The sequence below is a fragment of the Anguilla rostrata genome, chromosome 6 (genome assembly GCF_018555375.3).
Source record: "Anguilla rostrata isolate EN2019 chromosome 6, ASM1855537v3, whole genome shotgun sequence".
NCBI classification, from domain to species: domain Eukaryota; kingdom Metazoa; phylum Chordata; class Actinopteri; order Anguilliformes; family Anguillidae; genus Anguilla; species Anguilla rostrata.
The window spans coordinates 51,617,285-51,638,113 of record NC_057938.1 but is presented as its reverse complement, the minus strand read 5'-3'; the positions used below and the strand labels follow the sequence as shown (position 1 = coordinate 51,638,113).

Below are 20,829 nucleotides of genomic sequence, written 5' to 3'. Positions count from 1 at the left end.
AGGGGGGGAGAATATTCCTCATTCATAAAAAAAAAATAATAAATCAATCCTAGGTCCTTGTTCATTTATGTTTTGATGTCTGTATTAGTCTAGAATTTTTCTCTTTCCGGTCTCGCATGGTTACATGCATTTGGTAAACATTGAAATAATAGACCGCTTTGAATAAACAAAATATACAACCTAAATATTACTTACCTATTACTATTACTACTATTACTTATTATTATTGTTGGGAGCAGTGTTTATAAACAAGTTGTCTATGGCCATAACAGATCAATAAAGAAACCCGGGAATGTCATATACCACGCGAAACAAACTCCATTGTGATGGTTTATTACTAAAACTCCGTATGGCTCCATTTAGCCAAAAAGCCACGTGCATTTCGGTTAACCCAGAAAAAACGAAACGGTAGAGTTTCGTTTGCAAAGAAAATAGCCTACGTCAGTTCCAAGTGTCAGCTGAAACTCAGCTGATCGGAAGTAGCAAATGTGGACTTGAATCACAGGAGCTTTCGAGAAGGAGAATAGACATGGCAGAGACCATACCCGATACAAGGAGGTTGAACTCCAAGCCACAGACTCTAAATGACGCATATGGACCCCCGAGTAATTTTTTAGAGATTGACGTTCGTAACCCGGAGACGGTCGGCGTTGGCAGGGGCAGATTCACTACCTATGAGATTAGACTGAAGGTGAGCAACATTTTAACAGCACTACGGAGTTGCGGGGGGCAATGAACCTGGCCTCCGTTCAGATTGGGGTGGGTGGACGTTGTTTTTCTAGCTAACTTGCACAATAATCTCGCTGTATCTTTCTCTGGAAAACATAACCGAGCACATTTAGCTAGCTAGCCCGCTACAAGCTTGCTGAAAGTGCTTAACTAATGATAGCTTGAAGCTAGTAGCTAGCTCTCTATTTTCACCCGGGGTCACACGGTAACAGATAATACTTTGCGAACTACTGTAGCCTACTTTGTGAGATAGTAGGCTATTAAACCAGCAGGCTAGTGTGAAAGTTTATAGCTGAAGCGTGAGACGTTCAAAACTCCACAGCTAGCTAACTTTCACACCACACGTAGCCTACTTGCGGCAAGTAGCAATGTGCTGTTTTCTAAAAATGATGATCTTGCAACAAAGTAGCTACATGTACTACAGCACGTGATAAAATACTCACAAGCAGTTTTGCTGGTGTATTAACGTTGTCTTCGTGTGTAATACTGAATGTTTTTTTGTCCACACACAACAAAGGCCCATTGTTTACGCAACCTTTTACTTAATTTGTTTTTGTAATTATAGCCCAATTCTACAGGCACATTAACAGCAAATATCTTGAAAAGATAAGCAAACAAACAAGCCCCTTAGACATTAAATGTATAACATGCCTGTATCAGCAAATTAATAACTATATCGATTGATAAATAGGTTTAAGTGAAGACGTGGCAGGGGTTGACAGATTGTTTGCCTGCCTATGGCTATCCTCTTAGGTCATACCATCATAGAGGAACCCTGCGTATTTGTGTAAATGCGTCTATTTAATACAGTACTGCATACCCATATTCTTTTGCGTTGAGGAAGCAGAGCAGTGGACTGTCTGTGGGTCATCTCACGCCGCCGGATTTCTGTGCCACTTTGAACTGACTGGCATGATCCCACCGTCAGCGCGGTCGAGCGACCAAGTGGCCGATGTTCCTTTTCCCCCACACGCTCACAGCGCGAGCTTCAGAGGGCGTAGTGACAAATTGGCCGCACGATTATTAAAGCAAGAGGATTAATAATGGATGGGCCTACCCGTTACCGGGTGAAGGTCCGTATCCAAGCAGGCGAAACGGCCGCTCCCACAGGTTGACAGTAGCCTAGTTCCTGTCACAACGAGCGTCCCGTGGAGCCATTCTGCACGGATCCTTGTGAAGTGCGTTGAGGGGACTCTTGTATGAGATACAGGTGGAATTTGTTAGTGATGTGCGCTGACTACGTTTCCTATCCCTGCGCTTTTTAAATCTGATGAGACGAGTTTAAAGGTCTAATTCAGTCGGAATAAATTGTAATTGGAGTGTTTTAATGGCAACATAATAGGCGGCAAAGTTCTCTATATGACAGTTCATTCAGGGGCGTTATAACTGCCAAAAGGGTCTGATTGGACATGACGGGCGTGCTGTTCATCCGCACTCATTTTCGTGGAAGCATAAGCCAGGGCTGTTTTGTGTTGCAGACGTGTGCAGAAATTATTAAATCATCGGGCGGGTGATTTTTAAACGTTTAAAACTATTTAACGATAACAATTAAAAGTTCCAGTCCTTATTAAATGCAGGAACTTGCAGGTCGCATGTGGACAGCAATGAGATAGCTAGGCCATATATGATGCGCTGTCGAGCGGAAAACGCAGTAGGCTATAATTTGACTACTTCCAGAAGTGATGCCACGTTAGTTTAATTAAACTCTCTTCACTGGAGAGAAAAAAACAGCTATAACATTTAAATGTAAATGCATTTATTTAATGAAGGGAAATCATAACACAGATCTGGAAATAGGACCCAGGCTTGAAAAAAATAGAAGGGGGAGGAGGAGCCGCAGCACATTTGTGAAATTATGGAGAAAAAAAAAGGTTTAAGCTAAAACTCCAGAAGCCACCGTGATTCGGTGGAAAACCCCCGTCTTGCTAAAGGTGACAAGACGGAATAACATTAAGAGGGTCGTTCTTGATGCAACAGAAGTGCTTTCAAATGGTAAAATGCCATTGAACCAAATGGAATAATGAGGACACCTGAACTAATACAAGAACGTAAAATGTGTCCTATTAGGTTCGTGTCCAAATGCAGTTATGTCTGCATATGCCCCGTTCATTAATATACCTTTTTTAAAGGCGCGTGCAACAAGTGGGCCTTCAATTGGCTAAGCCGGTTAAATTTATCTTACTGTACACAATTAAAGTGTAAATTACACGTACATAATTAATAAACGGTGAAAAAAATGTGTACATTAAAAGTAATCATTTTTTCCCTTTTACTGGATGTAGCCAGGTCAGTGAGACTGTGAGGAACCCGCTGTTGTAGATGCGGTTAATGTGGCTCTGTTAACTCTTGTATTTTGTTGAAAAGTATTTGCATCCAATATGGTGCAAGTCATATATACAGAGTACATATGAGTAGCCTACAATGTGATTGTACTCTGTGAGAGTCGATCTAACACTGACAATTTGACTGTGCACGCAGTATAAATGCATTCACCGCAGTCAAATAATCCTAAACAGTGAAACAGTTAAGTCTCATGTGGCCATTCACAAAGAATGCGAGAATTTTTTTTTATATTGAACACTGGTTGCAGCAAATTTAAAAGTCGCCTTGTCTGCATGTGTCAGTTCACAGTAAATTACATCATGGACTGTTGTTTCCATGTCTTTGTGTAGGGTGTTTGTTTTGATGCACGTAGACGGCTCTAGCTCTTTTTAGCGCGTGGAGCGCATTCGCTCACGGAGCAGTGGTACGGCGTTTGGAAAGCAACGGTTATGTTTGTTGTCTCTGGCCGCTCGCGGTGCAGTCCGGAGTCGCTAATGGTGTAAATTATGCCCAGAGTATCTCCTCTCTTTTTAACCCTATGAAACGCGTTACTTTCCCTACTAAAATCACCCGGGGCGCACGAAACGGTGGGTGAACATAAAGCTACTGTACTGATTTGCGTGCAATAATTAGCATATGCGTGTAATCAGCATTATTGTGTAGAAAGAAGCCCAAAGTGACCCTGCTTTACATATGACTACAGAAAAGGGAGCATCTCTTGGAAGTGCCATCTTCCCCTCCCCCCTCATCTTTACATGGCTTAAATGGAGTCTGGTGTCAGGTAGACTGCCCGTCTCCTTCCGTGCAAATCTACAGTAACCTTTTGGCAGATATGTGGGGAGTGGGCCCTATGTTTATGTTTATTTGGTAACAGAATTTTTGCACTGGGAAAACTTTGTGAACTCTTCCACCCCCCCCCCTCCCCCCCTTCCACCCCTCACCCCCCCAACTCCTCATGCAGCCATTGCCTCTGGACTAAAAGAGCCACGTTAATCCTCTCATTGAGAGAGGAGAGGAGAGGAGAGTGAACGGGGGGGAGGATATCCCCTCTCCTGTGGGGCCTCAAAGAGCGCCTCCTAACTTCAGACTCAGCTGTTCAGAGTAACGGCACAGCCAGAGCACCACAAGAGGGGGAGAAGGAGGGAGAGAGAGAGAGAGAAGGAGGGAGAGAGAGAGGGAGAAAGAGAGAAGGAGGGAGAGAGAGAGGGAGAAAGAGAGAGAGAGAGAGAGAAGGAGGGAGAGAGAGAGGGAGAAAGAGAGAGAGAGAGAGGGAGAGAGAGGGAGAGAGAGAGAGAAAGGGAGAAGGAGGGAGAAAGAGAGGGAGAAAGAGAGAGAGAGAGAGTTGGCCTGACACCCCAGTATGCCTGTGTTATATGGGCTGTGTGCACACGTGTGTGGGGGGGGAGGTGGGTGTTCTTCTTCTGTGACTGCTCTGGTATTCCACTGTGCTACACTGTGCAGTCCATTTACACCTGTGCTAACGTGTGTCGCTAATTTTGGCTTGCACTGCTTGTTGCTGGTTCTTTAGCTTCTGTAAGACCACAAATGTGGGTTTGAAGTGGGAAGTGGGAGGTGGGGGCGGGGATTGTTTGAAATCACCAGGTGAGTCTTCTTACCTTGGCTGTGACACTGCGGTGACACTGCATGCCGTATGCAGTCACACCAGGCACATCCTATGGACCGGCCTACTTGCATACAGTACTGCCTGTGATGTGACTGTGGTACACTGTGGTACACTGCGCTATGAGAATACCTACAAGCTATTGTGCTGCTTCAGAAATAATATTTTGTGAAACATTTCTGACAAACAGACCTGACAAAAAACATGTTTCATTAAACCTGGATCCAGTACACCTTTTGATATTCTCCAAATGAATTTAGTCATTTTTCATGGTTCAGGTTTAGCGATCACCAAAATAAACTTGCCACACTGTGTGTAAGGAAAAAAGCTAAAGCTTAAATTTATTTGCAAGTCAAAGTTGGGCAGTTGAATCCAGGCCGCAGTAAGAAATTATCTCTCTTTTGTCCCATTGTGCTGAATGATGCCATGTCAGTGTATGTACTCAAAGAGCTGGATACCTGTTGTTTGTATAAATAATTTAATCTTTTTTCACAATGTTAGTATTGCTACAAATTAAAGGCTGACTTCTTGTCCTCCCTGTATTGGTGTTCCTAAATATGCATATTTTTTCAATGCATTATGGGAAATGCATTATTTTATATGTTTTGTGGCCAGTTTTTGCATACACATTTTTTTGTCTACGCACGTCGCAGTGCTGAGTGACTTTATCCTCGCTGTCGACGTGGGAATTCTCAGCTCGACGCTGATGTCACGGTATGCATAACCTTTTAGCTTTTTTTATTTGAGATTAATCCCCTGACCATGTTAAATCGGAGAAAAGCGTCAGTTTGGTGAGCCCTGTGTAGGCCGTTAACTGCACCAGAATGGCCATCTGCGAGACTCAGATGAATACACTCACAACTTCCAAGCAGTCGGGGGGGCGGCGAGTTGGGGCGGGGGCGGGTGGGGGCTTGTGGCGGCGGGGATCCAACGTTAACAGGTGACTATTTATTTTAGACAGCCTTTAAAAAAAATAAAAAAAAACCTGTTCAAAGAATTTTACATTGATTTTATTTTATTTTTGTGGACCTGCTTTAATTTTGTCATATAAAAAAATAGTAATTACACACAAAAAAAAAAAAAAAACACAAAAACTAAAACAGTGTTCTGCTTCAGACGTGGTAGATAACCAGGGTGGAGTACTGGACCCAAAATCAGCATTAGTTGTTGTCAGTGTGGTTTCCTGTCTGTGTCTCGGTCTTTGTCCCCTGAAATGTGCTTGTCACTGAAGAGGAGAGCCACTTTAGCGGCCATTGATGCGGGACCACAGGGGATGGGAGCCGCGGCATATGTTAGCTAAGTTACGATTTCCTGTTGTGGAAATGGGCTTTGCCTCTTTGGGTCCCTGGAACTCCTCCAGCGGGAACACGTTGGTTCTTTTTGGGGCACGTCGTCTCGCGCTTGGTTACCTGGTTCCTGGCCTTTTTTTTTTTTGGGACAGGTGTCAGCTCCTGCTCTGAGGAAACCGAGTATTTAACCCTCTAGGGCACAAAATCACAGAAATATGGGGATATAGAATGTTCTTTACAGAATGTTCTTAACATTCTAACGCTGACGTAACAATCGCTATACTGGTAGTTGAGAGCAGTGGAGTTCTAGAACGCTGACTTAGAACGTCGAAAAAACATTCCAAAAAACCTACTCTTCAAAGGCTTAAGGAAAAGTCATGATTTGGGACTACTCTGACATGTTTCTGCAGCTACTTGCATGGCCTTCTATTGCTGCTAGATGAAGCTACAGTAGCTATCATTGATGGAGACAGAAAAAGGAGGCAGAAAAACACCATAATTATCTTGCTATCCTAAGTAGCTACGCTAGGTATTTGCTAAATAGTGCAGGTCTACCTCTCATGGCTAACTAATTTTTTTTTCCTCCATTGAAATAGTGTCCAGCCGTTTTGTTTGATTCGTAAAATAGACTGTTAACCTTGTCGCCAAAATAAAAGGCAAGTTATTTCCTTGTGGAAATAACAGCCCAGTCACCGATCGTTCGTTTATTAATCAGTTTCCACGATGACGAAAATGCATTCGGGGTATTTTTCAACGACATTGTGACGGTATGAAAATTTGGATATCGCCCCAGCATGCTCTAAGTTCAGCATTCTAAAGATGGCAAACTGCATTTTTTTCTACAAAATTGAACTGATTTTGTAGAAATGCAGGTCGAGTTCTACACTTTCCTTCGGGTACCATTAAGTGTGACTATATTGTTCATTCATTTTAAAATGACTAATTCGCATATGAAGCCGGTAGTAATATGATACAGGTATGCACTATGATACAAAGCTCCTGTTATTATAATTGTTTGTGTGTGCAAGCAAGTGCACAAATGTGATTTGTATGCGTACAGACGCTTGTTCCTGTCTTCATACATCCCATAATTGGATTTGCATTATTCCTGGTATCACCTCCTTTATTTTCACATTTACGCACAAAAAATCCCCCCATAGATCACATTATTTCCCTTGTTAGAAAGTCAGTTCTTAATATTTTTTCATCCATGTTTTCAGTTTTATTGTCCCTGAATTGAATTTCTTGCTTTTTTATTTTTCTGATTTCAAATTTCTCTGCGCAGAAGTTCGGTAAAGGTCATTCAGTTCCCGACGAATAAGAATGAAGAGTATTTGGCTCTGTGAGCTGTTCCAAACACTCCAGTTCGCTGCTTTTTCAGTAATACAATTATTTTTCTTTTTTATCTTTGTAAAAACAAACCAATGTCAGTCCTTGTGCTGTAGACTTAATCCATCAAACATCAACTAAACCTTATAAATGGAAGCAAACTTTGGGATCTTACTTTGTTGTTTATGAACAGAAACATAAAACCCTCTTACAAACCCCCCCACCCACCCCCCCACCCTCCTCTCTGTCTCTCACCAACCCTCTCACCCCCCTCCTCTGTCTCTGTTTCTCTCTCTCTCTTTTTTTGAAACCTTTTGGTCATTAATAAAAATGGGTAGCCTGTCAACCACAGTCAAGTGTAATCCAAACTATACAGCATCCTTTCAGACAACTATTTTAATGGAAATGCGCCACATATTGTATCAAGGCTACCATATCCTACTTGAAATGACAGTATCAAAAGTAGAAGTTGATACTATGGTAACAAAGCAGCTTTCTGCCAGCGAATCGAACAGTGTTAGGCCCAGAGAGTGGCCTGAGAGCCTGAGTCTCTCCACCCCCCCTCCTCTCCCTCTCTCTTTCTCTCTCTCTCTCTCTCTCTCACTCCTCTCCCATTGTCCCCTGCCTTTGGAATATGATGCGATGAGATGGCATTGTGTTGCACCTGGATTCCATTTTTTAATACTTTTTATTTAGAAGGGGGGACTCTTTAACTTGACTTGATCCAGCCTGCTAAAAGCTAATGCATAGCTGGCCTTGAACCGCGCCTGGATGAGTGCAGCGACCTCTCTGTTTTATAATGAGCGCGGCCATTGTCTCTGCACATGCACGTGTTTTTGGATTGTGGTGATGGGTGGGTAGGTGGGTGGGTGTACGGGGAGGGGGGTGGGGTTGGGGCGATGGTGAAGGGGGGAGGGTGTAGACCCCGTGGAAGCTTTTAACAGATCAGTAGAAGCTACACATTGAAGAAGCTCACTAAGTAGATCTTAGGACAATGGCTTTTCTATTTTTTTTTTTTTTTTGGGGGGGGGTGCTTTGCCCTGTATCTAAAAACTCTTGTCTTGCTCTGTCTTTATTAAATGTCATTGTTTGGTGCCACTTGGACCTCTTTCATAACACAGGGATAATCATATAATGCACAGAGCTTTTATTAACAATACTAGCAACTTTTTTTGTTGTTATTGGCTGAGAGTAAATGTTTGCCAGGAACGATGTCATTTAGATCATTATTAATTATTAATCATCGAAATGACGTGTCCAAGTTGCTTGCCCTGGGTCCTTTTGAATTGTTACGGATCGTTTGCGTGTAGCTGGGCCTGCTTGCTTTAGCTGCACACTGGTTGTGTCATACTGCTGGTGTTCTGGCAAAATGGTGCTGCTGCTCTGTTTCATTCACTCATTCATTCGTTCATATTTTGCTCGTTTTGTTTTGTTTATTCACACCAGAAAAACAAACACAACACAACAGCAGCTGCATACTGATTGCACAGGTGGGATTTTTAAAAAGCCCAAAAGTAGCACTACTAGTAGTACACCTAGTACTAATCAATCAATCAACTGAAATAATAAACGATAATAACAAGAAAAGAGAAAAAAAAATGACGAACATAAAAATTTTAAAGACAAACAAGCATTTTAAGTCGTTCATTCTTGTAGTGTATATTTTAGGTCCAGGCTGTTGGTGTTCCACAGGTTACCGGAATAGTGGGTCTGAGTCAGGATAATGCCTCTGTCACTTCTAGCGTTGAGCATTGTACAATAATATGTCATGTCTTATTAGCTGGTATTTCTCGTGGAGACAAGCATGTACTAGCCAACGGAACAATTCCACATTATACAGAGCAAAGGCCTGCAAAATTCTCCGTCGCCAAAATTTTGAACTGGTTCGGTGCGTGCTGCGCAGACTCACTTCAGTATATAGAGTAAACCCATTGGCCGATGAACGCCAATTTATATTACTTGTATACCTGGTTGTTTACCCGGTTTCACAGAGGTAGCGATTTGTTCTGGGGTCTGTTTTCAGCAGCGTTGAAAGGAGAGAGCGTCCCTGCACCTGAATAGAGACGTTATTAGCCCGCGCGCGAGCGGTAGCTTTCGCGTTGAGCGGGAGAGCGCAGCCTGCCGCCGACGAGCCGCGTCCGACGAGCACGTGGGAGAGGGAGGAAATGGATCTGATTTGCGTCCTCTGTGAGAGGGAATCAGCCGGGATGTCACGTTCTCCGTCTGTCAGTCAGATCGGTCCTCCGTAGATTAGCGAACTGCCCATTTTCGCCTGGGTTAGTAAAAGACTATGATGCAGTCTATTTTACCAAATGTAAAAAAATAAAATAAAACAAAATCGTAAAAATGCATTTATATAATGTGTCTTTGTGCCGGTGTCTCTGTAAGACGTACCATTGCAAATGCATTTGAATTTATTTAAAAATGTCATTTAATAACAAAGTGTTAATTCCATTTTGGGTGGTTGTACTACGGAGTAATAACAAGGGTTGGAAATATGAATGCTTGTGCATTTTTATCATTATGAATTATTTGTATTATGATTAATGAACATAATTAAGTTTTTTTGTGGCATTTCCAGCATATGTTTTGGCTACAGTGAATACAAACTTTGGGTATTCAGATGTACATGTGATTCATTCATCTAGTGGGTGGGAAAATGAAGTTGGATATGAGCAGTGCTCTTTATCGGTAGGCCACTTGGCTAGTATGTAGCGTATGGTACGTTTTGTATTTTTCAGGCTAGCTTGCAGGGGAAACTAAACCGCTTCCCGTCTCGATTCTGCCGCCGAGTCGAGTGAGAGAAATCCTGCGGGTTTTGCAGTGCGCTGCGCTGCGCTACGCGGCGACTTTTGGCGTAAAAAAAAAAAAAAAAAACGCGGGCTTGAAAAACGCGCAAAGATGTGTCCCTCTCCAATACTTACAGCCGCGGCCTCTCGTTCCGTCCGAGAGACGCACACAGGAGGGAAGATCCGAGCGGTTCACATCTTTATTCTTTATTTTCCACTAAAAGGGCTCTCTCTCTCAGTTCTTCGCCCGGGTGGGGGTGGGGGCAGAAGGGGGGGGGTGCAGTCAGTCCATTTTCAGTGCAGCAGGACATATTCACCTTTGTCTGGCGCGCACCTTTGTCTGCGGCTGTGGCCGGAGCGTTCCGCTGATTTGTAACCCACCTCTGAGAGGGCCCTTGTCGGGGCGGGGAGACTGACGGGCAGCCTTTGCGGGGGGAACCGCGGCGGCACTGGAATCGGCGGCCGCGGAACGTTGGCGGTGGCGGCGGCGACGGCGGTGGCGGCGGCGGCTACGGCAGTGGCCCCCAGAACGGCGAATGTGCGAGAGAGAGAGAGAGAGAGAGAGAGAGAGAGAGCGGCTCGCCGCTACAATAGCCTCTACGCCGGCCTTTTGTTGCGCGCCGGCTGACCTTGTTCCTGTGAAGTTCCTCCTTCCCCTGCACCACTGTCAGCTCCCTTTAATCAACCCCCCCCCCCCACCTCAAACCAAAAAAAAAAAAGACCGCTTCGCTTCACGAGTCGCGGCTAAAATGTGAACACCGTCCTGCTTCTTTGTCACGGGGGACTCACTCGTACTGATGCACAAGTGAAGAGTTTTGCGCGAAAAGGGACAGTCTCCGTCAAGAACTGCATCCTTCAACCTTTGCTGAAACTTAATTTGTTACCCCCATTTCTTTACCCCCAACTTGCTTGCGATAATTACATTTTTAAGAATTGAATTTGTAATTGAGGTAGTTCCTTCTCTGACTCTTTGCCACAGACTTTGCTACATCTTAACCAAAATGTAATGGTTCCAATGATACATTTTTGTTGTCATTTTAACTGAAACGTTTTGTGATTTTTATGAAACATCAGTTGCATAATCGGCAGCTGCTAATGACTCATCTGTAAGGTGCGAGGTGGAAATGCTGTTGTTTTCTCCTGCTTGTGGTGGTTAGAAGGGCATACTGCACCATATTATATTAGAAGTGCTGCAGCACGTACAGTGTTTCCTGTTCCTCTCTGTTAGAGTAAATGCTTTTTCGTAATGTGCTAGTCTGCCGGTGTTTAAGTGCTAGTTTATCAATTCTGTTATTTCCAGCTTATCTTTAAGATCACTGTCAGTGTTACTGTCGTAAATCATGTTACTATTAATTAATTGTTACAGTTGTTGTTTTTTCTGTAATTAAAAAAAAAAATTGGGTCCAAACATGGGGATTAGTATTTCCAATTCCCACCCCAATTTGGAATGTCCAATCATCTTGTTGCCAACCCCACTGCTGATTCGGGAGAATCTAACCATCCATGGTTCTCCTCCGAAACGCATGGTGTCGCCAGCTGCTTCTTATCACACCGCAGACTACAGCTAAGCTCACACAGAGCAGAGTCAGAGGAAGACCATTCATATGCAGCTTTGACTGCAAGACAAGGTTACCTGATCAACCAGCAGGGGGCACTAGAACCTATCTGAATATGCCCTCCCGTTTCCAATAGCCAGTTGCGCGTCACCCTGTGGAGCTAGCAGCCACTGTCAGCACTAGCCCCGTCCAGATTCGATCTGAGACTGTAAGGCGCTTCCATGCACCGGAGCCTGGTGTCTCAACCGTCCAGTGGCCCATTTCTGCAGTATTTTGAACTAATTATCATCATATTTTCGTCATTATGCGCTCTTGTGTGCCCTTAATGCGTTCCAGCGACCAGCCTATGCCAGTAGAGCAAATCCACAGAGAAGGAGCACTGAGGAGGAGTACTGAGCTGCCAAAGACTCAGTGCCAACTGACTCCTCTCTCCAGGGATTCTTCCCATTCTGCCCTTCAACTCATTGTAGGTTTTTTTCACAATTCTGAGTCAGTGTTCTAGAACTCCACTGCTTTCAATTACCAGTAGAGCGATTGTTACATCAGCATTAGAATGTTCAGTTCAGAGCATTCTAATCATGCATTTGTGATCTCACATCTTAAAATAAGCAATGCTAAGTCATATCTGTGATGCACTGGCAATCTCTGTCTTTATGCACTTTTGCCGAGTTTGTGCACCTTTACCTGTATCAAATTAGGAGTAGAGAAAGAAGAGAAGGAGGAAGAGAAATGTTGTGGTTATAGCGGTTAAGTCTTTGACTGCAGATCATGGCTCCGCCCATTTTGAGGTTCTGAGGCCTCGTTGAGCCGTTGGTGCTGGTGCTAGCCTGCGTGTCCCAGCGCAGCCTGCTCGCCGCACGGCTTTCGCAAGGGCGTCTTCTTAATGACCTCGCTCCCTACCGCTGTGTCCTCGGGGAAAGGGTTCGCCTTTTTGGTCTTCCCCCTCGGGGGCCTGGTCTGGGCCTGTTCGGCCCCCGCCCCTCGCCCCCTTGCCCTGAGAGCAGGGGGGGGGAGGGGGGGTGTGAGCGGGAGCGGCAGGGCCCCGCGGGGCCGGATTAGCACCTCCTCAGCCGGCCGATTACCTGTAACCGCGATCTGTTGTCGGGCGGATTAACTTCTCAGACTTCCGTGCTGAGAGGTAACAGAACTCAGAAGGAGAGCCTTTCACTGAACACCCCCCCCCCCCACCCCCCACCCCCCCACGCCTCGATCCCTGCTCAACCCGCATAGCCACCACTGGCTAATCCGCCGTTCCCGTAACCTGAGAGGGCGTGGGGAAACCGAACACACAGGCCTCACCTGAGCGCGGGGGGAACAATGGCGGAGCAGTGCCGTGTGTGCCTATTAGTGCCGTTGTGGGCGCTGGGATATCTCAACCCGGTGGAGGTCAAACCGAGGTAAAAAGCTAATGGGTGACACAATGCAGTAATCCAAGGCTCCGAAAATGTGATTTCTTTCACTGAGGGGGCAGGTTTGGATTGGGGGAGTGTTGAGGGTTGTCAGGGGGGCGTGGCAGAGGTCACTGTGCCAACCCCCTCCTCGTCCAATCAGAATGCTGCTTTTCCGGTTGGGTTTCTGCGGTTAGAAATAGATCTAGCAAAAAGTAAGTTCGGTCTTGTTCCCCCCCCCCCCCACCCGCCCTACCTTTTTGTGTTACTGACTTTTTTAAAAGGTTGGTCATTCAGTAAAATACTATCTCGATTATAAATCCCCTGCCACCACCCCCCCCCACCTCCCATCCACCCCCCACCCACACCCCGCCCCCTCCCTCACCTCCTCCCCAAAAAAACCCCCGCCCACCGCCATGGCCAAGAATTTCTGTACTCATTCTCATGAAATCCATTTTAAATTGGGTTTTGGGGGAGAGAGTGCTCCAGCGTGTTCTTCAGAGTGAAAGAGAATGAGGCTGGCAAAGAAACACTCAAGGGCACTGTGCTGACTTATTATATTAGGGGGAGGTATGAGTCCCCTATGCCTCTTGTTCGCCCACTTCAATTTGTCATATAGAGGACTTTTCTCATGCCGGACCGTCTCCACATTAATTTTATTTACGGCCTTTATTCTATTATGCGTTTTTCAGTTTATGTACTTGTACATCTATTAATTGATTCGGCTGAGGAACGGGGCTGCTTGGTACATCCGGAGACATAATGGTTTTTGTTGTAGCGCCCGTCTGCGAATTCTGACCCGCGTTGTTCCCGTTCCAGGCCCGTACGGCTTTTTTTTTGGGGGGTTTTTAAAAAAAAAATTTTTCTCCTGATGGTCATGTGATGCTGTTTCAGCACGCTTTGAATGCTATAGTTGATTGATTGATTTATTAAGTCTATTTGATAATCATCAGAAAAATACGCGGGGATGTTCAAGCAGGGACATCATCAAGTACCAATCTTAAAATCTATCAAGGATAACACAAGAAAGCTAAAAGGCTTATTTATTTGTGGTTCTTAAAGTGTGTGTTTGTGGGGGGAGGGGGAGAGACAGGCACATGACAAATTGGCATGCATCCATATTTCAACAATAACGTCAGTTTCCAACTGTAATTTACAATCTCAAAAAATACATATCGTCATAGTTCAGTGGAACCAGCCACAACATCACTATGCAATATAAATCTGCAACTATGGTCCTGCTTGGGGGCACGGAACAGGGTGATGGGACGGGACGGGGCGGGGGGGGGGAGGTGCATCTCGGTCATCTCCACCTGGCTTTATGGAACCATCCAACTGCAGCGCTTACTTCATCGCCTCCGCTCCTGCACGCCGAACAGGTGTGTTAGTTAGCGAGCGGCTGGCGGGGACTCTACCTGCCCAGAGTGTGTTCCAATTCGCTTTTCGCCTTGGCGAAAAACCTGGTACACAGAACCCAGTCGGAAACATTGTGGCATCTATTCCCACTGACTCCAAACACCCCCACACACACCCCTCACGTGCCAAAGATAACAGTGGCGGTGTTTGTGTCCGTGTTCTCTCTCCCAACCTTCTAGACCAACCTGCCCATCTTCAAGCTGAAGGAGTCGCGCGTGCGGAGGAGATACAGCGACTTTGAGTGGCTCCGGGACGAGCTGGAGAGAGAGAGCAAGGTGAGCCGGGGGACGGGAGTGCTGAGGTGTCACCTGGAGAGGTGGGGGCGGGGGTGGGGGTCAGTCCTCACCCCAGTCTTACTTTAGACAGGACTTTATCGTCCACTTCTGCATGTGTGTATTGCGCACAAGCTGCCAGTGAGGGACATTGCCTTTGAATTTGCCTGGAATTCTGGGTACTCTGGTTTTCTCCCACACCGAAAGGCATGCGTGTCAGGTTAGGTTACATTCCTGCCATCGCCCTTGACCAGACCAAGGCACCGGCCTCAGAACTGGAGTCGGTCCCCAGGCGCTGCACTGTGGCTGCCCACTGCTCCTAAGTAACTAGGATGGGTCAAATTCAGAGAACAAATTACCCCACAGGGTTCAATAAAGTGCATCTTATCTTAAATTACCTCAGTGGCTCTGAACGTAAGGTAAAGTACAGTCCTATCAATGTGCACGTTTAGTCAGCTTAAATTAAGCTATGATTATTTAAAAAAAAAAAATTAAAAAAAAAAAAATATGAAAGGAATTTTCTGGAAGGAGAAGCTGCAGTTTTGAGAAGGGGGATGGCGGTAAGGACAGATCTGCTTCCATGCCCTCATGTGTTTTTGGTGTTTTTGTTTTTTGCTGCTGAATTGTAAAGCACTTTGAGCTGCATTCTGTGCAATGAAAGGTGTTATATAAATAAAGTTCATTTGTTCGTTCGTTCGTTCGTTCGTTCGTTCGTTCGTTCGTTCGTTCGTTCGTTCGTTCGCTCGCTCGCTCGCTCATTCATTCATGCCGTTGTCTCCGTTTGCGTCCAGGTCGTCGTGCCGCCGCTCCCCGGAAAAGCGATCTTCCGGCAGCTTCCCTTCCGGGGAGACGACGGGATATTCGACGACTCCTTCATCGAGGAACGGAGGCAGGCCCTGGAGCAGTTCCTCAACAAGTGAGTGTGTGCCCGGGGTGCTGGGATAGGCTGTATTAGTGGCAGAGCCTGGCTTCCTGCTCTCCTCTTCCTGCTTCCTGTTTCATTTGGAATGTCAGGTCTGCCGACATCCCCAGAATCTGTCCATTCATTGACTATTAGCTTAATGGCCACAATAATACAAAATTTTTTTAAAAAAGACTGTGTAACATGAGATTGGCTTAGAACAGTATATTTCTGTTTAAAGCAGCATAAAAACGACGCAGGACATAAATTGTGCTTGCGACAGGGAAATCAAGGGCAGAGTAAATAAATAAATAAATAAATAAAAATTGGGGAAAAAACCTTCCAGAAACACTTTATTTATCATCCATTATGTTTTTATGGTTTTGCCTTGAGTTTAAAGACGGAGTCTGCAGTCCTTGTACAACACAAGATCGACCGTTTCTTTCCGTCTAAAAAAAAAAAATATTATGAAATTACCTCTGTTAATATGTTTGTCCCTATTCCTAAATTATTGATTTGGATTAATTCCAAAGCCTCGAGCAAATAGAAGCAATGGATTTTGAAGGCTTGGATGGATCTGGTTTCACGAGTGAGCCTGGCTGCTAGTTAGCTAACGCTAGTTAACAAACAAACGCACATATCATTCCTGTCAGGTAGAATATATTTTTTTTCTTTCTTATAATTACCTTGAGAATGATTAAAATTGATGAAAGGGCGCAAGTGCATTCTACCTGAGTTTGTACATTTGTTTTATTTTAGATACGTAATTTATGCTAATTACGACTGAAATTACAGTACACATTTCTTTGAAGAATGTTGTGTGCACCCCTGGTTATTTTTGATCCGAGGTGCTGTTCCACCTCTGCACGAACAATAAAAGTTATAGTGTAATTGTAATTATTTGCTGTGATTGCAGACGTTGCTATTATCTTTGTTTCATGTGCAAATGTGGCAAAGCTACCCATTTGAATTTTAATACACAAAACTTGATAAATTGGCTGAAAGAACAGGAGATATGTCAGTAATTAAGATTTAAATTTCAGAATTAAATGGCACTGTTGATCATGTAATTGTTCAGACTTAATAGCAGGTAAGTCTACAACGCTCGGTGCCTGTTTGGTGTTTCTAAAGGTGTGATTAAATATTTTGCAAAGGTATACCTGTGCATTGTCTCTTCTTCTCAGGCCAGCTGTTGTTAAGGAAAAATTCTCACAGCTTTTTAAGGTTTTGAAAGATGATAAAAAAGTTTATTGTTTGTTGCTTCCGTTTGCAAGAAAGAACAGAATTGAAACATTTAAAAGTAAAAATTATGTATTCTTAATCTGGCAAATGGTGAAAGTCCAAGCATTGTGCTGTGTGCAGAAGGATTAATCTGGATTATAGGTACTTTATTTAACCCTAGAGTGGGTTTTTTGTAATGTAATGTAAATTCTAAGGCAGTGTTCTAGAACCTCACTGCTTTCAATTACTAGTATTAATTCTTACATCGCCATTAGGATGTTCAGTTAAGAACATTCTAATCACATATTTGTGACCTCACACCTTAAAGGGTTAAAGAGGCCTGCTTATGTTGGACAGTTGATTTAATCCTTTAAAGTGTAAGATTACAACTATGTGATTAGAGTGTTCTAAACTGAACATTCTAATGATGATGTAATAATCACTACTGGTCATTGAAAGCAGTGCTCTAGAACACTGACTTTTGAAACAGAAAAGATTCCAGAAAACCTACTCTTCAAAGGGTTAAGAGTGTGTGTGTGTGTGTGTGTGTGTGTGTGTGTGTGTGAAGTACAGAGCTCAGGGAGAAGGCTTGGAAAAGAGAGTGTGGAAGGGCCCCTGGGCCAGGTCTTCCCCTCTGGTGCCGCTATCTCCAGTCCTCCTGAAAGGGAACGGCATTCCTGTTGCCTTTTTACAAGGACCTGCACTGTGCTGCTGCGTCCTTTAATATCATGTTCTCATCAGCCGCTGTGCCCTTCTGCATGGGGAGGAACAGCAGGCAAAATGGCCGAGCCTTGTGATTTTTGGCCCGGTGTCACCTTGTCCTCTTTAAAAGCAGAATCGGCCTCCATGACAAGAGCACTTATTTAACCTCAGGAATATGCTATTTAGTAATACACTGTTATTATTTTTTGGTAATTTGTGCATTTATTTTGTAAATGCAAATAAGCAGGTAAATGTCATGTTACCCACTCCACACCACTTCCGGAGTATTCCAATCCGCGGCAGGTAGGGTGCAAGTGTGCACAGGGTGAGCTCCAGGCCGCCCCTGATCCCAGGTGCAGCCATATCCCAGCAACCCAATCGCTGTTCCGCATCCTTTCTCCCTTCTCCTGCCTCCTACACTGCATTACCCAGAATCCTCTTCTTTTAGTCTGTACTTGAAGTATTTGTTCAAGATTAAGAATGTAGCTTGTAGCTTTGGGTTTTGTTTGGTGGTTTTTTTTAACCCATTGCTACATTTTATCTTGAGTATGTATTACGTATGCAGTGTAAAAGCTCTGACTTTAAACGATGAAGTAAAATATAATCACGATTGTTTGTGAAGTGACAGAGCCCCTTATGTCTGAAGGCTGTAGGGCCCACATCTCCTTGAGAAAAGGTATGGTTTGGCAGGGAGTCCATGTTGGATAGTCTGTAAAATGGCGGACTCCCAACCGATATAAGACCCCCCACCACCCACCCCCCTCATGTGACAGGGGTTCTGTTCCCTGTCATTGGGCCTTCTCACCTGTGATCCCATTTCTATCTGTGACCCTCAGACCAACCCCCCCACCCCCCCACCCTCGGTGTGTGAATGCAGTGGAGAAAATACAGCCTCTGACTTTCTTTTTATTTCAGGAGCTAGCGTGGACTTCATTAGTGATTCTGTAGTGCTTCACGGCTGCAGTATGGTCCTTACAGCGGTGGTGATCACCGGTGGTCCTCTCTCTCTCTCTCTCTCTCTCTCTCTCTCTCTCTCTCTCCACTAATTTTTTTCTGCGATTCCTTTGCATTTCAGGGTGGCGGGACACCCCCTGGCCCAGAACGAACGGTGTCTCCACATCTTTTTGCAGGACGAGTCTCTAGACAAAAACTACACGCCTTCCAAAGTCAGGCCAGCCTAGGCGCTTCAGGGGTCGCTGCGGGAACCGACGCAGCCCTGAACGTCCTCGAGCCGAAGTCCGGAGTGACTCATTTTTAAGCTTCAGACAAATACTTTATTAATCAGTGTTATTTTCAAAAAATTTCATTGTTTTTTTTTTTCCTCTCCTGTTTCGTGATGCTTTCTGAATCAGCTCTTAATTGAATTGAACCCTGATGCAACTGTGCATAGCTGCTGTTAACAATGAATGATTTTTTTCCCCCCCTTTCTTTTGTGAAAGCACTAACTCAGTACTTTGCTAATTGCATTCCTCGATCATTTACAGTGTGAATATAAACATGATGAAAATCCTCAAGATATGAATCTCAATAACACAAGACCCCCTCTGCATGTATTTAACACCAAACCCGAGCAGTCTTCACACAGCCCTGCTAATTCGCCTTGTGTTTTTCCCACTGCCTTTTTTCCATTTGGCACTGAGATGTCTAGACGATTCCTTCCATGAACTGAAACGTTAATGTGTGCGAATGTCTCTACCAGCACCACCTGTAAATGATTTTATAATGGATCAAAACAGGGAATAATGTCATTTATAACTGCGTGCATTTGAAATTTGTACAATTGTTATATCACATTGTTTACTTGACATGTTCTCTTTTTTTGCAATAAAAGCAGGTCAAACCCTCAAATTTGTACGACCAACGCGTGTATGTGCGTGTCCGTGTGTGTGTGTGTGTCCATGCATGTGCGCGTGTGTGTGTGCGTGTGTGTATATGTATGTGTCTGTGTATGCCTGTGTGTGTATATGTATGTGCCTGTGTGTGTCTGTGTATGCCTGTGTGTGTGTGTGTGTATGTTCAGATGTTGCTGCAAATGTGGACCCATTTGCTACAAATGTGGACCCGTTTTCCACAAATGTGGACCTGTTTGATACAAATGTGGACCCATTTGCTACAAATGTAGAACTGTTTTCTACAAATGTAGAACTGTTTTCTACAAATTTGGACCCGTTTTCCACAAATGTGGACCTGTTTGATACAAATGTGGCTCAGTTTTCTGAGAAAGTAGACTCGCTCTCCTGTTTTGTTTTTTATAGCGATGTCGCTATCTTTCCGCAACCTGCTTTATCAGAGGTTATCATCGACTCGGGATTAGACCAGGGACTGGCTGTAGGGAGAGAAAATGGCTGGATACAGCATTAACTACGAAGTCAAGTCTCTTCCATCCACTGGCCATTTTTACAGGTGGTGTCTCAGTACCTTCTGTCCCATGAGCCTTTGGTAGAATACTGCAAGCAACACTAAGCACGCACTTCATATGCTATTTAAAACCAACCTGTAGAGTGCTTGTGTTCAGTATTGTATTATTAATCTCCTGCTTTTGGGCTCTACATGGTGTCCAATGCATGGACCGCCACAAATAGGAAAGTTTCAACATTGATCTTCATGTTTAATGCCTTTTGCTGGTTGATTTTTCTACTGATTGCTGATTTCTTCTTGTCCACTTATTTTATTTATTTTTTTTTTTTTTTGGACGCTTGAAACTGAACTGAAACTGTTAACAATTCGGCCTTGTTAATATCTAATGTTGTCTGATCTTTTTAACAGCTCTGCTTATTAAATATCTATGGTCTGTTTAAAGCACATATGAGCTGTGTTCCATTTGATATGAAACCCCTCCCTATGTGTGCTACATCGTTATTTCCATTTATGGTTGAATGATTAGCCCAAAAGACCTTAGAATGTTTCTTCAAATTATGGCATGTTATCACTGTAGAAGCTTGTCAAATTCAAAACTGGCCTGTTGTACTCATGCTTTGTGTTAATCTGCTATCTGCAACTCTGGACTACAGTGAACAGAAGTTTTGAAGACATAATATTAAAAAAGAAAAAAAAAAACATCCTGAAGGGCATCATACACTTAACTGATGTTTTCCACTTTGTCATTTCTATCAGAAAGGAAAGTAAAAAATGCAATTTGAACTAAGTCCTTGATTTGTGAAAACATACTTGAAACCTCCTGGAAAACGTATTGTTCTGTGAGATTCCACAAGGTCCAGGCTGTCAATGTGCACTGTTCTGTTCCTCTCTCCGTTGATCCTCGAACCATTCTATCAATCATATTCCAGATTCGTT

At 44.1% G+C, this 20,829-nt stretch overlaps 2 protein-coding genes across 2 annotated transcripts in view; one reads left to right on the top strand and one right to left on the bottom strand.

Moving 5' to 3' along the window:
- The window catches only part of afg1lb (AFG1 like ATPase b), a 35,378-nt gene extending 33,459 nt beyond the window's left edge, over nt 1–1,919 (bottom strand). Inside the window, exon 1 of the mRNA XM_064340434.1 lies at nt 1,550–1,919. Within this exon, the coding sequence (XP_064196504.1) occupies nt 1,550–1,553 (4 nt within the window). The 5' untranslated portion in view covers nt 1,554–1,919. The remainder of the gene's footprint in view (nt 1–1,549) is intronic.
- snx3 (sorting nexin 3) lies at nt 463–19,383 on the top strand. Its single transcript, XM_064340440.1, has 4 exons — nt 463–691; nt 14,619–14,714; nt 15,503–15,627; nt 18,611–19,383. The coding sequence occupies exons 1-4, from the start codon at nt 530–532 to the stop codon at nt 18,714–18,716; spliced, it is 489 nt and encodes a 162-aa protein (XP_064196510.1). The 5' UTR covers nt 463–529; the 3' UTR covers nt 18,717–19,383.
- Nucleotides 19,384–20,829: the final 1,446 nt, after the last annotated feature.